This window comes from Chrysemys picta, chromosome 4 (assembly GCF_011386835.1).
Source record: "Chrysemys picta bellii isolate R12L10 chromosome 4, ASM1138683v2, whole genome shotgun sequence".
In the NCBI taxonomy this organism is placed as follows: domain Eukaryota; kingdom Metazoa; phylum Chordata; order Testudines; family Emydidae; genus Chrysemys; species Chrysemys picta.
In genome coordinates this window covers 42,910,077-42,936,368 of record NC_088794.1, presented here as the reverse complement: position 1 = coordinate 42,936,368, position 26,292 = coordinate 42,910,077, and the positions used below count along the sequence as shown (strand labels likewise).

The following is a 26,292-nucleotide window of genomic DNA, read 5'->3' as shown; positions in this document are numbered from 1 at the left end:
GTTCAGGACTGTTCCAATGAAAGTGCTACTCTGTGCAAGCTGAACCAATGATTTCTCCCAGATAATTAATTCCAAAGACTGGAAAAGTTGCACAAGACCGAGAAGAGGTCTTGTTGTGAGCTGACCCTTTGAAGCCAGTTGTCTAGGTATGGGCAGATGAATATTCCTTTGTGTCTGATGTATACAGCAACCACCTGGACACATCTGAAAGTCTTAAAGGCCTGTGGACAAGCAGAAAGGACAGACTATAAAACGGTAGCATCTTGTCCCCTCACAGAACCTCAGGTTTGTGATATGATCATCACATGAAAATAGTTGTCCTTTAAGTCAAGAGCTGCATACCAACACCCTGCAATAAAGCCGTGCACATCCTGAACCTGTTGACGTTTCTGAGGTCTAAATTGGGTCTCAAACTGTCACTCTTCTTGGAGATCAGGAAATACTGGTAATAAAATCCTTTCCCATGGTGTACCCATGGAATCTCCTCTATGACTCCCTTGTTGAGAAGGGAATAGCCTTCTTCCCACAGGATTCTTCCGAAAGATGAATCAGTGAAGAGGGAAGCAGGAGCTGGAGGATGGTGAGGTGGCCTGGTGCAGAATTGGATAGTGTCTATTACCTGTGACTGGAAGAAATCATGCACCAGATGATGTAGAAGAGAGATGAGGCCCAAAAGGAGGGAGAAAGAATTGGAGATGTGGTACATATTGGTGTGTGGCTGTCAACCACACCATCAGAATTGCTGCTTGGAGGCTGATGCTGAGGACCATGAAGAGGTATGATGAGGAATCCTGCCCCTATACCATTGAGGTAGTTCGCCAGCAGCCTGTTTTGGAAGTAGCTAATAATGCCTCTGGGATTGCATTCCTTGGCATTACAAGAAAGTTTGTCTCTGGAAGCAGAATGACACTCTGCTCTCAGAGTGCGTAGCAAGCCTACAACCCTTAGTGACTAAAGTCTTAGCCATTTTTTTCTGTTCCTTTGGTAAGGAGTCCCTCACGGCATCCTACAAGATATAAACGTAATGGGACATTATGGCCTTATAATTGGCCACCCAAAAGGCCAATGAGCCAGATCAGAAGACACTTATGCCAAATATATAAAGCTTACTCTGTTACCTCACACTGTCTCCCATGCTGCAGACACTGCCACGGAGCTAGCTGGCAAATGTTGTAGCAGGAACGGATATCCTTCATCTGGCACAGGATATATCCTGTCTGCTTGTTTGGACACATGCAGGAATGAAAAAGGAGACAGATATTTTTGGCTGTGTTGAAAATGCTGGAGCTAGGAGGTGGAGACAGCTTCTTCCTGGTCTATATCTGTAATATGTCAAACAAGGGATCAGATATCTCAGGGGCCATGACACCTGCTGGTAACTGAAGAGTCTCTGCCATTCTCCCAAATAGCTCCTAAACTGTTTCTGTTCATCATAAAAGGAAACAGAGAGAACTCCATTTGATTGTCTGGTGAGGTGCCACCTGCATGTTCCTCCACAATGGACCCATACAGATCCTCTGAAGGAATCTCATCCCATTATTCCAATACAGCAGATCCACCTGAGGATAAGATGGATGCAGTGGTGATATCAGGATGCATTAGTACCTAGTGAGGGCACTGATGCCAAGTGAAAGCACTGTTCCAGAAAGAGAATCAGTGCCAATTCCTAGGTCAGCATCAGAGTTCGTCTTGCAGTTTCCAAAAAAGGCCTTCATAAAGTCCTGTATGTAGGGCCACATTAGCAACTGAACAGGGACCTGCATGATATCCTTCTATGATATCTGGATTTGAGATAAGGGATGAGGTCTGGTTTCCTGAGATCTAATCAGGGGACCTGCAAGTTCATCTTCAAAGGTGCTCTGAGGCAGGTCTGTACTGGGACTGAAAGATGGCACAGAGTCAGGTTGCAGAAAAGGATTCAGTTGGATGGTTAATAGCCTTGACCTCGGACCCCACACACAGTCAGATGCAGAGAAATTGAAAGTGTTATTAGAATCTGAAACAGTGAGGAGTCCAAGTTATTTGGTGCCAAGATGACTGGTTCTGGAGGAGCATTGAGAAGAGGTGACCACACCACTGTCTGAGTCTTCAAAGCGCCCATGGGTCTCAGATTGCAGAAGAGGATTGAGATGATGCTTCCTCTTTTTCTTCAGTTTATGACTCATGGGGGGAGATGTACTTCCTAGTCTCCTTCCTGAAAGCACATTTGACTGTGCTTGAGGTACCAAGGCAGAAGCGTTAGTGCCAGAGGTCAGGTCTGGAGTTTATACTGAGCAATGGTGCCAGGTGAGGAGTAGGCACTGAGGTGTCAGCATCAGGGCTAATGAGGCCTAAAATGGATGCTTTGGTTGTGCTGGATGAAGGATTCCGTGTCAGTACAGGGCCAAGAAGATCCCAGTCTTGAGACAGTAGTAGAAGGCAGCCCTGATAATGGAGCAGTAAATGTGTGTCTTGGGTCCTGTGTAAGAGGACCTTGGCACAGAGACTGGTCTCAGTTTCCTCAGCAGGCCTGCTGAAGTATCAGGCTATAACACTGAGAAGCCAGATGAGCCCGAGTATAGGTGTAGCAAATCGTATATTGGGTTACCGAGTGGGTCTCTCCAAGACACAGAAGGCACAGGACATCTCTGGTATGACTGCCAAGCAAGATGCACACCTCACAAAGCCTTTACATGGCCCAAGGTTTATTCTCGATAAGGTGTTGAAGGCTCCCAGTACAGGTGAAGGGCTATTCACTCTTAGCTATCTTATACTATTCTAAATGAACAGTTTAGAATAAAGTTTTAAGCTAGACTAAGGGAAGGTCTAATAGTAAGGACACAAAGCAAATTCTGTTCACTTTCTAAAGCGGCAGCAAAAAAAAGTGAGGCAGGTGGGGGTGTGAACACCCTTATATAAAGTAGGGTGATGACCCTCACCCTTGTGTGAGAATGCATATGAAATCCCCTCAACAGAGACAGTTGTTTAAGGCAGTTCTACAGCTTGATACCAGGGGAGCGAAATCTCACAAGTGGAAACGCATAGAAGCTCTTGAACAAGAAAAGTATGGCTCTTACTGAAAAGAGCCAAGAATAGGAAAAGTTCTCTGCAACAGGAATTATTTCTTGCTATATTTGAAAGGGGAGGATATTGCTCAGCATGAGCGTGTTTAATAGGAAAGTACTGAACAGGTTTAGCTTGGGTTTGACTCATAAAAGAATTAAAAAAAAAAAAAAAAAAACCCAAAGACCAGATTCTTCTAACGTTCTGTATTCACCATGTCTGCCTGTGCATTGAAGTCTTCAGACTGAAGGCTGGAGCATCACCTCTGAATGACTACAGGATGTGGGCGCCCCTCACTTAGTGATTTTTCTTTTAAGTAATTCCAACCTCCTGGGAACATCTTTTAAAACTTTCTACCTCAGTCATTTTCAACCTGCATAATCTTTTTGGATGTCTTACTTTACAAGGGTGTGTTACTGAGAGCCAAAGCTTATCAATGCCACAGAACCAGCTATGGGTACTATATGAAATGGGAGGAAAAGTATCTTTTTAAAAAGGTCTTATGCCACCTTCCAGATATTAAAGTGTTGATCCTGAGCCTACAATAATTATGCAAATGGACCCCTAGAGCCCACACAGAGTCTCAGTGATATAAATAGGTCTCTGTGTAGACACATGAAGTTCACTAGCATGCATCACATTGCAGGATCAGGGTCTTGGTTTGAGTTGAGTTGAGCCAGGAAGCAACTTCATATGTATTTCATGCATCAGCAATTATGAGGTTTTTAAAACGTTTATAAATATTATTTTTTAAAATGATGGGTATATACATTTAAGAAATAGTCATCAGATTTATTGCCCCAAACTAGTGCATTCTGCAAATCATATCCTGCAGACTTATTATTATAATTTACGGAATGACAGCATAATCCATGAACTGTGAAGCACCATAAAACTAAGTGGGCTGTTCATGGTCAAATCCAACAAATGAAAATAAAAAGTGAATTACACTGGCCATCTCTCAAAGTTAATATTACTACCTTAAATTTCTATAACACTCGTCATCACATCCCACTAGCAAAAGTTTCATAGAAAGCTTTATGGTAACAATACGCCCAGTCGTTTTATGTCTCATTCAAAAGATGGCACCTGTAATTGCAATGTCCCTATCACCAGGCTGGGAAATTTGCATAATATTAACTCAAATCTGTTAATTTTCCTAATGCCTCCTAGTTAGGTACTAATCAAGTCTGACCATTACCCACAATTTCTTTTTTTTTGGGGGGGGGGGGGAGGAGGGGGGAGAAGGAGGAGGGAAGGGAATGTTTTCAGTGGCTTTCCTATAACACTGATAGATTTTAAACTGTTCTGTTAATTTTTAATCATAATTATAATGTTTTTAATTTTTTGTATGTTTGTGTGGCTAGTATAGAACACCAAAAGAAGATAGTACATTGTATTTATATAGCATATATTAGCAACAGTGCATGTTTAGAAAAAAATACTAAAGACATAATTTCCCCTACCTTTAACAGTATCCACCCAAACAAATAAATAGGCAAATAAAACAGAATGATAAAAGAATTAAAAATTATTGAAAATACTAGATTAAGGCAGCATACAGGCTTCTGATGATAGGGTTATTTTGTTTTTTGGTTTCTTTTGAGGGGAGGGGAGTGGACAGAGGAGGAAATGAGAGGAGCAGAAAACTGGAATTTCACAGAGTTTGCATTATTAATTAATTAATTGAAGTCTCTTACTGGAACTCCAGCAGAGAAATATGAACAATTTTAATATGTATTTAATTTTTTTTAATTTAAATTTGTTCCCCCATTTATATCCATCACAATTTGAGTCCTCCCCACCCATAGGTCACACATTCGATTTTCTCCTATTCATTACCACTTCATCTCAATTTCATAAGTTTCCTTTAAATACAAGGCTCTGATCCTAAAAAGTTAACTCCATGTGGGAGGACTTGTGTGAGCGTATAGCCCCCAACTAACTTTACTGGGACTCCACAAGGAGTAACTTGCAGGATCAGTAAAAGCAGATACCTATTACTTATCAGACCATCACTTTCCAGAAAGAGAGAGACCAGAGAAATACATATGTGCACACCCACCTTGAAGAAAAATAAACAGATGAAAACATTGGTAAGTTACAGATAATACAAACATTAAGCATTCCATCTGCCTATACACCCTGGCTTTCATGTAATTTTCAGACTAAAAAGGAACAAGATGCATCTTGTATGCCACAGTGACATTTTAGTGCTGCTTCATTAGACATATTGTGCATCCAAAATACTGAAGAATCCAGTTACACTGCATTTCATGTATGTGTTACATACCAACATGACCCATATACAAGAATTGTGGGGGAAAACAAACAAGGGGAAAAGATTAAAATTTCTCTCTCTCTTGTTTTTAAGTGGAAAACGGGTTAAACTTGTAATCTATTTTGTCCATGAATAAAAGAGGACTTTAAGAGTTAGTCTTTTCATATTGGCTCTTAAATTTTGAATAAATTCAGGTCAAATTTTTTAAGAAAACATCCAATATGTTCAAAGAGAATATAAACATATACCAATAGCTCATATTTTCAGTTGACAATCAAAATGTGAACACATTTAAGGAAATGTTTTCATCAGTATCATACTGACTTTTCCAAAATTCAAAGTACATATTTTAAAAGTGTTATTCTGCACTGGATGGATGAGAAAATTAATAGTAGTCACTGCATACTATCTTAATATGGTAGCATTCTGCTTGGTATAAAACAAGTTATCTGACATTTGTTTTCCTTTATTTTGAGAACACCACAATTAACTATTTAAAGACTGGCTTATTACTAACCTTTTTGTGTCTCCTTTTTGGACTTTTACCCAGTGCTCCACTTGAGTCATGTTGTTTTTCCTTTGCATCTGTTTATCTGGATTTGCTCTGGGAACAAACCCTCTTTTATACAAACTGGTACCATTCTGCTCCACTGGGCCAACACTCATGTTTAATGAACTAGGAAACGTCCCATTCTTCTCAACTGGCTGAGGCTGAGCTACTTGGGGCCGAGATGCACTTGTTAAATCTGGAAACTGATCAACTTCTCCTGATGTTAATGGATGCTTAGATTTTCCCCTCTTAGCTTCCAGAATTTCTTTTCTGAAGACATAATGTTCCTCATCTTCTCTTTCTTTTCTTATCTCTTCATGCCTATCGTATCCAAAGGTTTCAGTTGCTTTTTGATAACTTTCTTTTATATCAGCAGTATCCACCACCTTTGCACGCTCTTTGCAGGAATCCACATGGTTAGCTTGGGGAACAGCTTGCTGATCCGCTTTTTCTGTTTCTCTGCAATGAAAATATGTGCTTATGTGAACACCACTTTAGTGTGAAATCTTAAAAGAAAAGTCAGTGTAGATTTGCTAAGATTTTAAGAAAGGGAAGCCCACAAAAATAGCCTCTACAGCTGGTGATAACCTGATGCACCAGGGGTGTGTGACTGCAGATAGGACTGGGTGAGAATCCTTTGTTCCCCCATTTATACAAACCATTACTAAGGAAGCACCAAAGAAACTTATTTTCAGCTGCACTTTGCTAGAAACAGTTATACTTAATTATTGAAAAATAAACTGAAAATACCAATAGCACAGCATAGTGTTCAACTTCTGTAAATGTAAAATTGTGTGTTACAGGGGTTGGGAGGGAAGAAGTTGTAGACTTAAAAACAAATTCCCAGGAGAGGAAAACACCTGCCATGTGGTATAAGCGTCTCCATTTCAAAGGGGAAAAAATTCTCTTAGAAGTATTTTTATAAGCTCCAAGAATAAGGCATTTCTGATAAGGATGATATAGCAATATCCAGAGAGAGATGAAGTCCAATCAGAAGCAAGAGAAATCATTCTAACCCTTAGTCAGTTTGGTGGCTAAATTTTAACAAGACTATCACAGATAAAATTGTTAAATATGTTATTTTAAGTACTTTATTTTAGGTATTTTCCTTTTTTCTAAACTTTGCCAAAACCCAAAGCAGAATATCTTTTGAGATTATTTGATAATTGGAAGTGTTAGGTACTATTGTTGGTTTATATAATTTTTATAGCTAGCCCACTTCATCTGTAACTTTCCTCATTTAATCCTTTTTGGCAGTTTATTAAGATGTCACTGATCTCTAAGTAGCACTACATCTTCTCTGAAACCATATGACCTGATAGTCAGTTTTTGGTATCAGCATCTGTAAAGCTTCAAAGTACATAGCCTAGCTGTCCGGGGCGGCTCCAGGCACCAGAGCACCAAGTGCGTGCCTGGGGCGGCAAGCTGCGGGGGGCGGCCTGCCGGTCGCTGTGGCGGCAGCTGTCAGGGAGCCTTCGGCGGCATGCCTGCGGGTGGTCCGCCGGTCCCGTGGCTTTGGCGGCAATTCGACAGTGGGTACGCCGAAGCTGTGGGACCAGCAGACCTCCTGCAGGCATGCCACCGAAGCCGCGGGACCAGCGGACCTCCTGCAGGCGCGCCGCCTGACTGCCATTCTTGGGGCGGCAAAATACATAGAGCCACCCCTGCTAGCTGTGAAGCCTTTTCTTGGAGTCTCTGTTTATTAAATCTGTCAGACTTTGGCTGATATATTTTTAAACTGGCAGTGCACAGATATTAACCTGTTTTTTAAATGCTATATCAATTACAAGATTTTGGGACACAGAGGTCCTAAACCAGACTATCCAGTGTCACCGTGACATTCCCATCTTCAAGAGACTAAAGCTATATTTTCACTTTCCATTTAAGGGCCAGACAGAGTCTACACTGCTTAAGTGCCATTGTGTGAACAAATTCCATTCAAGAACTGGGCAATTCTGTAGTTCTGCACAAGCCCTTAGCTGCCAAGATTCTAAACACGTAGAGAGCTAGTCAAAAATAAGGACACATTTTTTGCATAATGTTTGTCCCTTTTTTCGTTGAAAATTTTTGAATATCAATTTTTTTCACCCATCTCTATTTTTTAAAGAGACAATTCTCAAAAAATAATAATTTTTTTTTTGAGTGGCCTCACCATGGCAGCCAGTTTGCAGGGCTTGGTTCAAGTGTATTCGGAGGTCCAGGAGGATCAATTCAATTGAGCCACCCTCCCATGTAATTATATGATTCAAATTGCAAGGGCAGGTATACAGGAAAGAACAGAGAAGGACGGAAGGTCCAGAGGTAAAGACAGGAAATAGGCAGCATGATCACTTCAGAGTCCTGAAATAGCTTAAAGGGCAATCATCCAGGCACAACTACTGAAGCAGAGGAAGAAACAAGATGGTAAAATACCTAGGCTTTGTATTCTCTAGGGGGGGAAAATGTTTTTTTTTTAACTCAAGGTAAAATCCTAGTGAAGACAAATCAGTGTGTAGTGTTCACACAAGTTAACAGGTTCAAGAGACTTTGGGAGAGCCTACACCCAGTCAACTTGGGCAAAAACTACAAACTGCTTTGTCTTCACTAGAATTGTTTGAGTTAGCTAGCTCGTGTTAAGAGCACACATTTTTCTTAGTAAAGACATCCTAAAGAGGAAGGGACCCTGAATCACTCCCCCCTCACACACAAAATACCCCCACTTTTCCTGTATCCATGTCAAAACAAGGAAAGCAGGCAAGCAAGCAGCTCCAAATGTCTGGACAGAGCCTGGGTGCTGGTGTCTCCACTATTCACAAAGTACAGCTCTCCCCATCATTATAGGATGAGGAAGAAGAGAGCCTGAAAAATGCCCTTATGTCTAATTGCCTGAGGACTAAAACCATACTAAGTTTCCACTGGCTCATCTTTACTCCCTATAAATAAATCAATTTTGCACCTATAAATAAATCTGTCCCACTTATGAATAAATTAATTCTGTCCTACAAACTCCTACCCCTATCAAATAAATCTCGATACTGCCACCCTTCTCCAAGCTCCCACCTCTCCTCTTCTTCCCACTTGAAGTCCCTATCTTTCTCCTCACACTGCTGTCTTCACCCCCAAAGACCAGCCCCATGTGTTTCAAGAATAAAGACTGACAGTTTAAATAAATACACAGCTCTCCAACCATAGTCTAAGTAAGCTGAAAACAGGAATGAATGATGAAAGATTCTACCCCATCCAATACAAACAATATTAAATAATCATTGCTAACTGAAAGAGCACCATCTAAAGCAACTGGAGTTAAGGATATGAGTACCTTTCTGATAAAAATGTCTGCATTTTCATCTTCAGCAGTTACTACTAACTCTCAGTCACATTTTCAGTCTTGTGCATGGTCATAATTTACATGCTACTAACTTTCTTGGGATTTTCCCCACCAATTTTTGTTTAGATTTATAGTGCATGGTTACACAGGGATAAAAGACCAGCAGCACAGCCGCGGCTGGCCCGAGTCACCTGATTCGGGTTCGCGGGGCTGGGGGCTAAAACTCTCTGTGTAAACACTCGCCAGCTGGGCTGCTTAACTGTTCAGTTCTCCTTCCGGGGATTTATCGCTGTCCGATTGTAGGCCACTTCCCCAGTGACCTATGGGGTAGGGAGGAGACTCAGGCCTACCCAGTACTCCAGGCCCCAGCCCAGGGATTCTCATGCCGCTATGTCCCTTTAACAAAACTACCTTCAATTCCTTGGGACACTTCCCCTCAGCCCCAGCCTTCATCGATGCTTCACCCTTAGCACAAGGCTCTTCTGTGCTCAGGCCCAGCAGCCAGCCTGGAGCTCTTTCTCACTCCCCTGGACCCTGCCAGTACTGAGCTGTCCATGGTGCTGCAGTTCCCTTTGGCCAGCCAGGAGCACCAATTTCCTTCCTCTGGCTCCAGCCAGGAACTGCCTGTCTCTGGCACTGCAGCTCCTTTTTATATGGCCATTCCGGGCTCCAATTAGCTGCTCCCTGAAGCCTCTCTGATTGGCTGCTTCCTGAGCAGTGTCTCTAGGCTGCTCGGAGGACTTAGCTCCACTGCTCCTTTCCTGGGATGGGTGTGCCTAGACCATGAGGCCTCCAGCAAAGAGCCTCTGGGCCTGGTACATCCCGTCACAGGTTCAAATAAAGATGCTCCTTTTCTTATTTTTCCAAATTGCTTTTCAGACAATTACGTAAGTACACATCTTTTGAATATTAATTCCTTCAAACAAATGTTATTCTACCTTCGCTTTCTGTTTTATTCCTTCACAATTCAATGTTAAATATGGGTGAAAAAATGGAATCAGTATGTAAAATTTACAGGCCTCCCTGATATTTTTCCTTTCAATTGTTCCTAGCCATAACTTATAAAGAACATACTGTATATACTTGTTCATTAGCCCGTTTATTAGACCCCCCCCCCCCAAGATGGTTAGGTAAAAATAGCAAAAACTGTATGACCCTTTCATAAGCCGACCCTATATTTCAGGGGTTGGCAAACTTTGGCTCCCAGCCCATCAGGGTAAGCCGCTGGCGGGTCAGAACGTTTTGTTTACCTGGAGAGTTCACAGGCATAGAGCCCCTCAGCTCCCAGTGCCCGCGGTTTGCCGTTCCCAGCCAATGGGAGCTGCGGGAAGTGGCTGAGAACGGTGAACTGCGGCCATAGAGAGCTGAGGGGCTCCATGCCTGCAGACGCTCCAGGTAAACAAAATGACAATGTATTAGATATTCAATTCAATGATTCAATAGAGTTTAAAATCATCAAATTTTGGTGTAGACCTGTTTATCCCCACTCTTCGATGCGTCACTTTTTTACCAAAATTATTCAGCTTATGAACGAGTATATACAGTACATAATGGGCATCAGCATGCAGCCAAAACCAAAATCACAGTTTTGGAGCTAGATTCCAGAGCAAAAAGATTAGTTACTGGTAGGTCTTTTATTTATACCTAGAAAAAGAAAAGTAATCTCATTACAGGATACAGGTATGGACATTGTTAAAACTGCTTCTGACAATAATTAACTAGAAAACACAAGGGTTCTGGAATTTGAAGGTTATCCGTTGTTTATTGTTTGAGAGTTTTGCCAAAAGCAAGCACTAGGCGCAGTACTTCTGGGAAACTGCATTGTGAAATTTTAATTTTCAGCGCCTAAGGGTTAAAAACAGGATAAGCCCTCAGTATAAAAAGAGTTCTCTTTTCAGAATAGGTGTAAGAAAAGGAATACATTGCCAAAGTCAAAATGTAGAAAAGTAGTACTAAGTCAATTGTAAGAACAGGGAAAAACTGGAAGCAGCTGAAGACAAACAGTTATTGTTTGATTTAGTCCTCCCCTCACCCACCGATCCCAGGTTAGATAGGGAAGTCTTCAGCAGACTAGAGGATATCTCCTGTCTATTACATGTTCCTTTGTTCTACACTTTATAAAACTTAAAAGACTGGCACAAATGTTTCTGAAATTGTGTAGGATGCTTACTAGTGAAGTGGGCCAAAATCTTTCAGAAAAAAATAGTTGCCACCTGCATTTCTATGCATTTACATCTGTATCTGAACTTGTCATTAACTCTTCACTAATTTTGATTACCACTTTAAGTAGAGTTTTGAGATCCCTCTTTGAAAAATTCAAATGTGAATCTGAATGTGAATTTCTGTCAACTAGCTAAATCTAGGATTATTTGTTTCCACACAAAAGATGCAGTGGTTCAACAAAATCAGTTTTTAAATCCATTTAGCTAAAGTAGTGCAAACCTTTATGTGGAAATGCAAATCTGTTTACACATGATTTACATAGATATAATCAAGTTAACGAGTGGTCAATAGCGGGCTGCACCAATTTAGCTAAATCAATTTAAAAACTGATTTTAGTTAAGACACTGCAACTTCTGTGTGTATCCAAGACCCTAATTCTATAGTCCTAGAACTTTACCTAGGCCACTTGGGGCAGGAGGTGGTGTCAAGAAAATGAGGGTGATGTGCCAAAGAGAAGGCAAGATTTGTGGTTCCTGGGAGACAGGCAGGTCAGGGTTTGCTGGAGAAGCAAATCCAGGCATCGCACTCCTTTATACAAGTCCGTCTCTCCCAGTCTGAGAATTGCCCTCTGCCTGCCATTGTGTACCACACCTTCCCTCATGCTGTAAAACAATGAGACACATACATCATAATATGTTTAAAAAAGATCCTGGCTGGATCCTTTGAGATCCCTTCCTCTATGTAGGAGGTAGGAGAAATAAAATGAAGGGAGTCACACACTGAACAGACATGGAGACATACCCCCTCACTGAACAATGTTGTGCTATGGGCTATGCACAAGCATCCCATTGTGTTACAGGAACCTCACATCAAACCCTTTTTAACCAACCAACTGCACTGGAACCTGCTAAAGTTGCAACAATGAAACTGAAAGCCCGCAAACTCGACGACCTAGATGCTGGGGGGAAGGTGAAAAAATCCACTCAGCAGTTTGCCAGTTTTGCCATATGGGAAAAATCCCTTTCAGACTCCAAACAAAGTATGGCCATCAACCTAGCCCCCCATCAAAAGAGATCAAGCTCGTTAGATATGGGTGGGTAACGGCAGGTCTCGAACACAGTCAAACTGATGAGTCATCAGCAGAAAGCAAAAGAACTCAAACTGGCTACTACCAGCAGTAAAGGGAAAGAGAAACTACCCCGTTCTACCTATCCCAGCAGGTAAGAGCCAATCAGCCCACCCCGCAACGCTCCACTGTCCAATGGCAGGGAGTGTAGGGGAAAGAATGTGAAGGCAGGAGGTGTCCCTGTTCCCTCCAGACTCAGCAAAGCTGCACTCTGGTAGCAAGGATGAGATAGATCAAGGCTGAGTGTTCTCAGGTCCCACTAATTTTATGTAATATGTAATGAGTATACATGAAACAAAAGAAGGGAGTGAAAGTTGATTAAAATCAATTAACGTTTGAATAAGCTGTAACAATGACCTACGCGTCATATACTGAGCCAACATTAACAGTATTTTGTTGCCGACTGCATTTTGCTATTACATTCAGACTATCAATTTTTTATTTCTGTGATGGGTTTTCAAAGTTTGCCTCTCAAGGACAAACTGCTCTTGCCTCTCGGTTTGTCCTGTTTGGCGACCAGCTGTAAGAACAATTCATCTTTAACTATGGCCCCCCCTTTGTGTCATATCAGCAACTCAACAGTTAATAAGTTTTTTCTTTATTATCTTTTACCTGAAATAAACATATATAACTAAACAACCTCTTCACGTTGCATATCCACATATCAGTCAGAGCCCTCCAAAGAGGTATTTAATTTAAAAATTACAGAAAAAAAAGAATAAAAGGGTGGTAAATATTATATATCCTTGGTGTGAACATTGAGGGAAATTCCTTTAAGATGGCATTATACTAACATCACAAAAAAGAAAATAAATATTATTTAAGGTGTGAGATAATCTTAAAAATTGATTACTATTGTAGAGTTCATAGTCTCTTCTGATCCATCATCATAGGGGGTGGTCTTAAAAATGAAGTCTCTCTTACTTTTTGTCTATTTATGTCCTGTCTGAGCCAAAACAGTATTTTTCTGGTCTCTGAGAGCATTTTCAACTGCTAGCTCCTCATCCCAGCCTCTTTTGAAATTTACTGCTCCATGATTGCTTTTTCCTGGACTTCAGAATTTCAGCATTTCAGAAATTAGCTTTAGAAAAAAGTAGTGCCTAGGAGCTCCAATCACAGACCAGGACTCCACTGTGCTAGTTATATAACATAGAGCATATCCCGCCCCCAAAATGTTACAAAACGCAGTGTTAGAAAATACAGTAAGTCAAGATGTTAACTAATACTAGTTTCCAAGATGTATCTACACACTTTTATTCCATAACTGAAAAACATGGGAAAATTAAAGTTGATAAGTATATTTGTCCTTTTCTTATAGTTTGGTTTTTACTCTCTACTCTTTAGAATATCCCTCTTAGAAATTTGAAAACAGTATCCCCATTCCACTTCTCTCCAAAAGTTTTTTTTTTTTGCCCTATTTTTTTCTTTTTAAACTTGCTTCATTTCATTGTCCACACAGAGACTTAGTGCGCAGCAAGCCAGGGTGTGAATAAATCTATAGCACACTAGCCTGTTGCACACTAAGTCACTGTGTGGACCCTGCTACTGTGTACTAAAAGTTCCATAGTGTGCTGTGACATACTGCACTCTATGGATCTTTTAGAATCCAGTAGGAGGGTCCACAGAGTGACTTAGTGCGCAACAGACTAGTGAGCTGTAATTTCATTCACACCCTGGCTTGCTGTATACTAAGTCATGTGGACAAGCCCTAGTACTTTTTTTGTGTACCAGCACCACTGATGCTGTCAAAACAATTTTGAACTTTACTTTGTGCTCCCTAGCTTGTTGATTCATTAGCATCTAAGTATACTAATGTAGGACGGCTATACAAAAAATCCACAAATTTCTTTAAAATCAGAATGAATTGTATCTTATTCACTGATTTAAAAAGTTAAAAATGAAAAAAGTATTCTCTTGCTTCTAAAAATATATTTTAACTCACTACTCTTGATTTTTGAAATAAGTTTTTAGCTGCAAGTTAGTAACATATTCAACTTGCCTTTTCAGTGATGAACGTGTTTGCATCAGAGTAGCTTGATTCATGGCACGGATCCAGTCATTCATATCCTCTAGGGTATCTGCACTGAAGTAGTATGTGCGCATTCCTGAATGCTCTCCCTGACAGCCAATAACAGAACTCTTATTATAAATGTATGCCCTCATCCCTGTGTGGACAGCCTGGAAAAGCAAAAAGCAAAGACAAATTAGACAAAACTATCATTCCGAGCCTAAAAATTTATTATAACTTGAGTGGTTACCGTAAAAAAAAAGTTAAGAGTTCTCACAGTATCCTCCTGTATAAAAAATAGAAGATATCACACTAATATAACCACTGCAGTGTGACAAATGTTGAGTTTTAATGTCACTTTGCAATTTTATTTTAGATCAGTTGATGCTGTGTAGTTCCTTTCCCTCTTTTTCATATCATTAAAAAAATTTGCAGCATTTTGTTCTGTTTTTCATACTAATAATTGGAGCTTTTCATTTTATTCCTATCTTACTTGATGTATTTTATTTGCGGTGAACACAATACAAAACAAACTAATGGATCTTTTAGCAAGAATTGCTTAAGTGAGCCAATTTTCCTAGATCATATCATGAAGCAATCTGTTTAGAAGAAACACAATACAAATCTTACCATACATGTTTTTTAAACTGGCATTTTAGGAATAATTGTATTGCATGTTAAGACCTTTAGGTTAAACAATATACTTAAACAAAAAACACTAAATTAGCTACAAAAACACTACACTTGATAATAAAGTTAGCAACATTTATTGAATTATTAAAGCACATGGTATTGTATTTCAAATGTTATTGCATACAAAAAGCTTCCATGTGCCATCTCAAAATCAAAACTATTTGAGATATTTAGATACATCAAGCTGCTAACAGCTAAGTATTAAACTTTAACACTCTGACATTTCTATTGTTCTTATGTACATAATTTTATATCAAATGTGTGTTTTCATTATTCTAGTCTAGTTATGTTTAATCAGATCTTACCCACAGTTCCATAAAAAGACATGGTACCTAAATTACTAAGTCTCATCAGATGCTCCTTCCTGAAACAAGCTACAATATTTCCTGCGTGTTACATTATAAATGCACTTCAAAAGTAGACAATCAGAACTCATCTGCTACTGTTAACAGAATTAACAGCAACTGACAGCCATTCACAGAATCGTAAGTGAGGTCAGCAATTTTCAAGTTCTCTCTACTAGTTAGTACTTCAAAAATCCTCTATTTTAGCTTGAGAAACTTTGGTTTTATTTGGTTATATTTATTTAATGACAGAATCAATGAATCTCCCTCTTTTTTGTTGCATTACCAAGCACTGGAACTGACTATAAAACTCCATTTACCTTGTAGGTTCATGAAATCAATATTCTGAGCACATGAGTAATTTAACTGTTCACAGTTTTTGGACAAACTACAGCTAGTATCAACACACACAAATACTAACTACACAAAAGCATTTTTTAACCAAGTGAATTTTTCATTCACATATACATATGTATAAAACAAACATGCCTTTTATTTTATAAGCTACATTCCACATATAACTCTTACAGCTGGACTTCTGTTTTGATGGAGTCTTTTCCCACTTGTTATTCTACACTGAAAAATACCCTACCATCATACTTGGCTTTAGAAATACAAACAATTTTGACAGAACACAATATGTTTGATCTTGTGTGAAGCTACATGATCTGTTATATACTCTAAAATTGCTGAGTTAGTGTTAACATCAGACTCTCACTTCAATCATGTGCAAACTTATTCTAGAATAAGGGGGTTTTCCCACTATTTCAGCACTCCGTGTTTTGTAGACAACTTGCTCCCTCCCTTCCTTTTTTCCCAGAAGGGCTGCAAACATTTGAACATGGTCTTTCACTCACCTACATGACCGCTACAAGGGAGCCCTCTTATTTCCTTTAAGACAGCTCTATATATTTTGTTCTAGTGCAAGTCTTTTGGCTGCCACCTCCCATCTCACTAGGCAGGAAGGCTGATCAGACCAGCAGTGTATTAAACAGGACAGCTTAGAAAGAAGGGGGACAGCACATGCCTGGGATTTCAAGGCCTTCCATGTCTTATTGGCCAGCCAAGGGGAGGGGAGGATGGGAGAGAGGGTGGTGTAAAGAGGGAAGCTGACTGGCCTCTCACATCCCCCTAACTTCACCATTAATTTAAACCTCTACTGAGGTTTTTGGGGGCACCTCAGCTGCCTATCCTCCCTCCTTATAATTGTAGTATAGTAGCTGTGGTCTTGGATGCACAGAATCTGACCACTCACCTGTTTTGGGATTAAGAACAAATTTTTCCCATTGTGCCAGTCTGGCAGAGGCCTGTTGGGTTATTTCACCTTCCTCACAGTAAAATGGAAGTATAGTTTTGTTAAAAAGAAGTAGGACTTAGAAATTAATATTAGTAATTTGTAGGAATGTTTAGTTCATTGCAACTTGCTGCCACTGTCCAGTGTGGATAAAGGCCAAAAGAGCCAACTCCCAGAAGTAAGAGACCTGGAATTTCACTGGTGGACCTTGTGACTATGGGAGAAGGGGAGAGCTGAAGGCTTTGCAGATTGAGGACCCTCTTTGATAACCTCCTGCCCTCCTTGGAGTGGGGAGGATGGGAGGATTCAGAAGTGAGCTGAGTCCTAAGGATAGGCTGAAGAGGGTCTACTCCAAGTTATGAGGTTTTAGAGTGGGAGCCATGCAACCTTGGACTGAACACACTTAAATGCCTGGTGCATGAGAGTCACAGGAGATGAGACATGCTCCCGAGGGTTAAGTTAATAAAGCTGAAGCCTGCTGCTTAAATTGAACTCTGTCTTCATTCACCTGTATATCCTGATTAATGTGGTGTGTCTTTTCTCTCATAGAATTCTATTACGTTCTCTCTCAAGGTAGCCATGTTCACCATGCAACTGGAAGAGAGTGCAGGATACTATTTGCCTAACAAACTGTATAAGTAGCAAGCAATATGTATATGGCACTTTCTCCCTTCAAAGACTGAAGAAATTACATGTATAGCCTCAGAGAATGAGGAATAAAGGTGTCATGCTATTATCAACAAACCATGACTCTCAAAAGAGTTAAGAGAATGTAAAATTGGTCAGAATAACAGTCAAACGTATTCCAGATATCTATTAGTAGCACGTCAAACAAGCAAGAAAGAAAACCACAATCTTATGCTAGTGTCTGATGACTGTCACTGCTAACAGACACAGAAGAGTTTTGACAGTCTTATTTTTTATTTTAAACAATTGTTATTAAGGATATCTACGGCATACTAAATAAGCCTGAAATATAACACATATATATATACACAACGGGGGGGAAAATAATATTGGTACCTATTCATGCATTCGGATGCCTTATTCTGGACAGACAGAGGAAAAGGCAGGCTCTCTCCCATAAGGCCCAGAACGAGAAATGGAGAGCAAACCCCAAGAGCATACCAATAAGGACAAGACAAGGACAAAAAAAGTTGAAGTTAAAATAGTAAAAGGATTCAGGTTTTCAAGGACTATATTTTAACACAAAACTACACTGATTAAAGTAAGTAATAACTAATGTTAAATGTCTAGAACCATTAAGTTCATAGATAGAAATACTAAACTAAGAGAAAGTCACAATTACACAGAGAAAGTTAGCAACTTTTTACACATTCCTCTGAAAGTCAGGCATCACAATGACTTATGAAAATACAGCAGAATAATTCCTCTTACTCTTAGGTTGAAAAGTGTCAAATTTATGGAACACTTATGAGCCAAAATTAAAGGAATATCTCATCCCTCAGCTAGACAGTGAATCAGTTTCCTGTAAAAATTATCAACATTATGTGGAGAGGGAAGAGGAATTAGATATAACAACTCTTCAGGAAATCTAGAAGCTGGGACCACTTTTTCCCCCTCCTCTTCCTCCATTCTAAAGCCTGAAACAGTCCCTTTCAGGTATACAGAGCGCAGTATTTCTTCAGTTTACATCATGGTAATAAATCCATTAGATAGGTTTAAGGTACATAAGATACCAGAGAGCTTGAAGGGAAGGCTCCCTGGTAGCACATGTGCCTTAAATCTGGCTAATGGATTTATATATAAAGAGTGAAGTATGTCAGCACCAACTTCAGGAAGCAGCGAGACACTATGAGCAACTGACGAAGGTGGCAGCCCAGATCCCAACAGGTCTCAGCAATGAAGAGCAGCTCCACATAGTAAATCCTGATTTCTGCTAATAAAGGACATTAAAATACCCAGAAACAGTGTTGCAATGGCCTCTATTTTACAAAAATTGGGATCTCTCTCGTTTCTTCAAGAGATGAATCCTCCCCGTCATAGAAGTTATACATGATAGTATCAATTTAAAAGTAGAGGTTCTTGGTAGGGCTGATGTAATTTGTGATCTCTCACTGAAGTTTTATTACTACTCCATCTTATTCATCTTCACCATATTGGACTTAAAGCAACAAATCATGGACATGATTCTGCAGGATCAGAACTTATGCTTGTATACATGCTTACAAAGAATTGTTCCTTTGCCAAACAAATGATGGAAGGCTCCCCCACTTTCTCAATCTAGTATAATGGAGGAATATTCCTAAACTATTTTTTTAGTATTATAGTTGGATAAACTTAAAAAACATTCCCTATGAAAATACTTTTCACACACAAGAACAATCAAAAGTAATCTTTTCTCAGGGAGAACTCTCCAGCTTTTAGTAAGATTTTAATGACTTGACAATAGTCCGTGTTTTAAACTGTTTAATACTAAGACCAGCTCAACAAACTAAATACATCTGTCAGAAAATAAATGTTTAAAATGGAAGCTGACCAATAACTAAACTCATACTTATACTGTAATTGGAATTTTGCACTAATCTAAATAGAAGACAGACCACGTTTAAAATATGACAGGATACATTTTCCACTTGTTCAGGACTTCAGTGTGAAAAAAGTCCTATCTTTATTTTGGGATTAATCTTGTTGTGTTTTCTATTTCTAGCAGCATTTAGTTATGACATATAATGTTCACCCATGCTCTGTGTATTTAAGGGTACTGAACAGATTAGATAAATGTAATGGCTAGTGAGTGATGGAATTCTGGTAAGGAAGTGCTCTTGAAATTCTACAAGCTGACACGTGATGCTGTAGGTGTGGAATTTGAGACAGTCTCACGTTATCACTACTATAGGAAATCTATTCTTGCCCCTGCTACATACTTTGTTCTGAGTTAAGAAAGCCACAGGTCCTGGCTTTAAACCTGCATTCAAACATCAGAGAAAAGCTTAAGTAGAGTCAATTCTAGCCCAACAAATAATCTTTTACAAATAATACATGGCAGTCTATGTGTGCATGATTTATTTTATGAGTTCTCCAGTAATAGCATAACATCAGCTTTGCAATAAAATCCTACATGACATCAGGAGATATTTTCCCCCTTAGTTTGGTGAAGAGATCATTACTGAAAGTCTTAATATAATAGCTTATTGTGATTTTAACCAAATGTCCTCACCACAACTGAATGTGGTGGGTCTTTCTCCATCCAGCAAGAAAAAGGGGATAGAGTTCCTTTTAAGGTTCCCACTGCAATTGGGTTACAAGGGAGGAGGAAAGGCGATGGACTTACTTTAGCAGAGCCAAGGGGTTGAGGGGATAGGAAGTGGATGGACAATGTGGCAGCACTGACTACCATGTGCACCAGAGGAGGGGGAAGTATTTATACTCTGTACATTTGGGAAGGAACTCTCATCAATCACCAATCAGTTGCACGCAACTTCTCACTCATGAGATCAGAATAGGACTGAGCTTTATCATCATCTGCTGTAGACATTGTACTAGTTCCTTGGAAGGAATTTTTGCTTCACCACCAGATTGGCTGAGGCATGTTTTTTTTTTTTGCTTTCCTCACAGCAAGTCAGGGCAAAGTACATAAGGAGGACAGGTCAAGATGTGGCAAACTTAGTAGGTGGCAGGTGTCCAGTGCAGGTACTCATTACAGAGGGGATATGGTTCCCTGATAAATAGGAATTGGAAGGGGATTTAAGGGATGGCATTCCCTAAGAAAGCTGGAAAAAGGGGAGTTGGGGCTCCTAATGTCTAGTACAGTGGGAAAACAACCCGCCCCCTCTTTTCCAGCCCTCCTTAACCCTCATTTGAGGAGAGAGTGGTGGTGTCCCAGCAATGGACTGGGACCAAGTTGGATTCCAGATAAGTGTAAACAATTAAGGCAAGAACAATGACCTGAACTGTACGATTTATTGCTGGGTATTCCCAGATATGTTAAGTCACTCATTAAACCACATACTTTCCCTCTTCGCTTTCTTCCTGCATGGCTGAGTCTATGACTATATAATTGTCAGATTGTCAGAGACGAACTGAAGCCCAGTTAGGATACTCTAAATCATTTGAGAAGGAATTTTGACAGAAGTAACTTAATTGCTTCTGAAATTGTTATTTAACCATAACCATAAACATGGCAAACTGCAGAACTAGTGAGGAGTGATACACATTTGTTGATCCACCCTAGGTAAAAGCACAAGGTTGACAGATGTAAGTGTCAATATCAACACCAGAACTTGCATCCTGGAGATGATGTCTGGCTCTTGAAACCCATCTACATTCTTTTTTTCTTTTGTGATAGTTTTACATTAGTTTACAATCTTATAACTTTATTATAAAAATGAGAATGTTTCCAAGCAGTAATTTTTCACTAAAAAGGTATGTTTTAGCCAGCACAACTATCCTAAAGAAGATATTCTCTTTGCAATTGTTTCTTATTTTTCCATGATAAGATGTAAAAGCTTGGACCTCCATTTTATCTCTTTTTCCAATATTTGCTTCTTCCTAGGGAAAAGAATCTAAGAAGAAAAGGCTTACTGAGTCATACCTGTTAAATGTTGGAGTGAAGATTCTTTTACAAAGGTTCCTTTGTAAATTTTTCCTGTTACATGGTGTCTGAAGCTACATCTACACTACAGTACTTGCAGCTGTGCCGCTGTAGTGCTTGTGGTGGAAACGCACTAAGTTGATGGGAGAGAGCTCTCCCATCGGTTTAATAACTCCTGCCTCCGCGAGAGGTGGTAGCTATGTATGTTGGTGGGGGAAGCTCTCCTGCCGACATAGTGCTGTCTACACCTGCTCTTAGATCGGTGTAACTTACGTCACTCAGGGGTTACACTGAAGTAACCTGTAGTGTAGACAGGGTCTCAGCTCTCCATATTTATTTATTTTTACAAATTTGCAAAAATACACTGAATGTTTCTAGAAAGTGCACTGGATTTGGTCACCATACCCCCTTCTTTACTGGAACTGGTTCTATGGCGCCTACATATAGAAGGGACATCCTATCTCAGCAAATGTTTGTGACAAGAATCCCTGAGGAGGGACCAGGAAAGAAAGGTGGGATGGCAAGATGGAGGAGAAATGGATGGAGTTACCCAATGTTATAATCTGTAATTTGTATAATTTGCTTCCATGCAGGTCAAAAATGGGAGAGATGATCACCAAAGGGAGGAAGATGGGTAGGTGTGGCGTTGCTGAAGATTCCCAAGATAGGTTCTTGACCTTCAGTCAGATAATCAAATTGACATTTTGATGATAATAAGGGTTGGGTGGTGGTAGTGGTTGCAGCAGGTGGTCTCTTCTTCTGATATCTGTCTTTTCTTAGGGTCTATAAAAGATGAAGAATTGGACCAGATGGATCTCCGTCCCCTTTGTGATCTACTACTCATTTGTAGGAGTTTATAGAGAGTGGCCCTTGAGTCCTTTAAGGTGTGCAAAATTCTTTGGTGGACTCACTGAAAAGTCTCAGTGTGAAAAGGAAGGTCTTCTATGATATTTAGACCTCCCTAAGACATGCTAATAGCTGCAGCCAAGATGCTTAATGCATGACAACAGTAGTAGAGATAGAACAAGATGCACTGCTGGCTGCATCCAGGGAGGTTTGCAGTGTGGTCCTCATTAAGAACTAACCCTCAGTTCTGATGGCCTGAAATTGTTCTTGATGATCTGGGGGCAGATGATCAATAAAAGTGTTTAATTTGCTGTAATTGGTCTGATCACACATCAGAGCCTAATAATTTGCTATTCTAAACTGCAGTGTCGAGGAAGAGTAGTTTTTAAGCCCAAAGAGGTCAAGATGCTTCTGATGTGATTGTATGGCATAGACTCAGTGTGGTGCTGTTTACCACGCTCATTAACAGCTTCCACACAACCAAAGAATTAGGAGAAGAATGTGAAAATAAAAACTCAGAATTCTTTGGAGAAACATAGTACTTTTAATCGGCTTGCTCAAGTCTACCAGATCATTTTGACAGGATCCAGTAGAATCTCAATTACTTGCATAGCTACTCAGTCAGAAGTTGTCATGTGAAGTATATCCAAGAGCTTATGTTGTGACTCTTGGTCCTTGTTCAATGGGATCTGAAGCAAGGCAGCAATCCATTTAGTTAGCTCCTAAAACTGTTTAAAATCTTTGGCATAAGAAAGTGGACAGCTATGTCTGGAGAAGATGAAGAGATACGAGTTTGTGGTGTTACATCCTTGTCCACTCTAGTCTCTTGCACTTCAAAAAGCTCCTCACGAAGTTGTGGTTGTTTAAGAGGGAGAGATGAATTGCCTTTCACAATATTCCCCACAGGAGTAGCTAGGACCCCTCAATATTGCTGATGGAAGGCTGCCCATGGGACCCAATATGGCCACTGAGGAGGACCATAAGGTAGAGGGGGATGCATCCAATGCTGCTAATACGCAGGAGAAGGAGCATGAGATTCTCTTGCCCTTTGGGCTTTTTCTCAGATAAGGTGCCTGGAAAGATGTCTCTATGGTGGTAAGTAGGAGATCCCTGTACAGCGATATGGGAATTGTAGCAGGGTGGTCACCCACTCCTGCCTTAAAAGGCTTAAAACAGCCCAGGGAGAGGGCTGTGGCAGGGAAGGAAAAGCAGGGCTGATTGGGGAAAGCAACCTCAGCTGGGTGCCACGCCCCAATCAGGCCGAAGCTGGCTTAATAAGGGCCCAGCTGACCCTTATAAGAGGGCAGTGGGCCAGAAGCACACACAGTCTCTCTCTGTCTTCAGAGAGAGAAGGGCCTTGCTGCTGGGAAGCTCAGGGTGCCTAGCGTGAAGCACGGCTGGGGAAAGGCCAGAGGGGGTGAGGAGCTCCAGGCTGGTAACTCCCCAGGCTGCAGGGCCTTGTCCAAGGCCCCATAAAGGCACTGGGTTGCAGAGAGAGGCAGCAGGTCCAGACCCAACCTTGCCTATTATGAGTGGCTGACACTGCAGTCTGCCCCAGGGTGCAGGGGCGAGTTGGTGACAGGCAGTAGCCTACGACTGAGGTGAGGTGGGGATAGGGGGTGGGAGTTCCCCGGGGAGGGGAGACCCCAAGACTGAGGGGTGTACTGCCAGGGGCAGCACCCCAAAGACAAGGGGGCACCGGGTCCAGGAGGGACACGGGGGCCAAGCGGCAGCGGGACACCAGCCTGCAGAGGGCGCTCTGGAGGCTGGACGAGCTAATTCCCAGTGACAACCAGCAGGAGGCGCCACAGGGGTGAGTCCCACATTGCTACAGGAATCTAAAGAAGAGTCCGCAGTATAGTATAGAGGAGGAGCAGATCATTGTCTGCTTGATGGAATGGTATCAGAGAACCAGAGGGTACCAGAAAAAGGTAAGGCAAATCTCAATACTGGCTTCTGTTAGATACCCATTCATAGTGGAGTCTCTGGCTCATCAGACACTACAAGTCCTTGTAGAATCTGAACTTCTTGTGCGTGAATCTGCATCTGGATTAGACAGGGCTCCACAGTAACCAATGTCGATACTGAAGGTGTTGGTGGTAGTATCTGTCTAGCTGTACATGTCTAGCTGTGTAGAGGTATCAATGTTGCAGTCTGGGTCACCTGTTTAGGTATTAGAGGTGGTAAAGAAAAGTTTGATGATGTTACAGACTTCCTAGATGCAGCAGTGTTTAGAATCTCTGCTGTGCTCTTATCCTGCAAAGACCTAGGTACTAAGGTCAACGGAGCATGGTGATCACTCTGAGGCTGATGTCTTGGGGGGGGGGGGGGGGAAAGGAGGATCTGAGCCTGTATCTGAGGCAGATCGGAGGAGGGAGCACTCCAACACAAGGAGCCAACGTTTAATATCCCACTTTTTACGAGATCTGCCTTTAAAAGCTGAACTGAACTGAATTTAGCTGGGATGTGGGTGTTTCCCAAACAATGGATACATAGAATGTCTGTTGCTGACCAGGACCGCTTCCCAGCAGATAAGGCAGTGCTTGAATCTCAGGGACACCAACATGCCAAGCTGATGATGCCCCCAAAAGCAAACCTTTCAGAACAGTGGGGAATTAAACAGAAACCCCCAAGTTATAACTAAAGTAGTACAATTATCAAAAGAACTAAATAAGCTAAACTAAGAGGTCGAGGCAAAGCTGAAGTGGGCATTTTAGATACTCTGTCTCAACTTGTGGGGTGGTTGAGAAGGAACTGAGGACGGTTTGCCTTTGCAGCTCTATGTATCCTTGGTAAAGGGCACATGAGCTTCTAACAGGCACTACTGAAAATCGCCAATCAAAGGCACATGTGTAACTGAAGTGGAACACCCGTAGGGACACTACTTGAAGAAGAAACATTCATTTAAACAAACAAATCAATTTCATTCCATTTTCCACAGAAAATAAACCTGAGATCAGCAACAGGCAATCTGAATTGCTAAAACCCACAAATCAAGATGAAAGAAAAGGCTCTGGGTGGGCAGATTTAAAAAGCTAAGTCTTTCTGTAATTCTCATAAGGCAAAACAGATGGGAAAAAGTTTCTTTCTAGAACATCATTTGCATACCACTTGATGAAACTGTGCATGATTAATGCTTGTAATTTACTTTGATGGATTCAATGTGTCATGTTCTGTTCCAAATATCTGTATATTTTAAAAATATAACCTGCATTGAAGCCTCTATAATTTGCCTTAATGCATGTGCTCAGACATGTAGTGAGCTGGAAGCAGGCTTTTCCATTACCAAGAATAGGTTTATTTTCTTTTGTTGTAATTTCAAAGAGCAATAAATAGCTAGAGCAAACCATAAATCATTCAACATAGAATTTTAACAAAGACCACTACTTATCAACACAATAGATGTACTTAAACTACATGGAAGGCAAAATTAAAATGTTGTTCTAAGTAGAACCTTAAACAACTATAGCTTCAAGACTCTATTTAGTAGATAAAGGTGGCTGTTCTTCTTCCCTAAGATGAGGAAATTACAACATGAGTTAAGAGATAAAAGGAGGAAATTAATTCTTTTGAACTATTATAGAGGCCATATTAATTATCCTTTTTTTGCGGAGAAAATAAATGAGAAATTTAATTGCCACAATGCATTATATAACAAAGCAACTAAAGTCATGGCACTGTCATTTCCTCTCCTTGTCAACACTTGGTGGTGGTTTTATTGCAAAAAAATAAGTCATCCCCATCCACTGTGAAGCAAAGCATTCTATGGGGGGAAAGTCAATATTTCTCTCTATTTATAAGACTATCGATAAGGTTTGTCAGTTTTATTTTCTGATATTTTATAGACAGAAGATCATTAACCACAGGCACATACTAAAGCAACAGGGAAACTTATAGCATAGCAGAAAAATGAACTATGATAAAACTATTAGACCCAAGAAAGAAATATGTAACATTGTAAGTATGTATGAAGTAGATATGATGTAAAAATAAAACATTCATTTTTAAAATTATTTAAAAATGGAGATATTGCCATTTCCTCTAAACAATTTTAAAATATCTAGTGTATTTATTTGCTGAACA

At 40.4% G+C, this 26,292-nt stretch overlaps 1 protein-coding gene across 31 annotated transcripts in view; it reads right to left on the bottom strand.

Moving 5' to 3' along the window:
• Window positions 1–26,292, bottom strand: part of PLEKHA7 (pleckstrin homology domain containing A7) — a 299,188-nt gene that overhangs the window by 73,324 nt on the left and 199,572 nt on the right. For 30 of the 31 annotated variants that reach the window (XM_042858812.2, XM_005308701.4, XM_005308705.5 and 27 more), the window contains 2 exons: window positions 14,469–14,647; window positions 5,841–6,332 (listed from right to left, as the gene is read on the bottom strand). In XM_042858812.2, the coding sequence (XP_042714746.2) occupies window positions 5,841–6,332; window positions 14,469–14,647 (671 nt within the window). Of the gene's footprint in view, window positions 1–5,840; window positions 6,333–14,468; window positions 14,648–17,831; window positions 26,207–26,292 lie in introns of those variants that run through there. The other variant, XM_005308712.5, reaches the window with a different exon arrangement.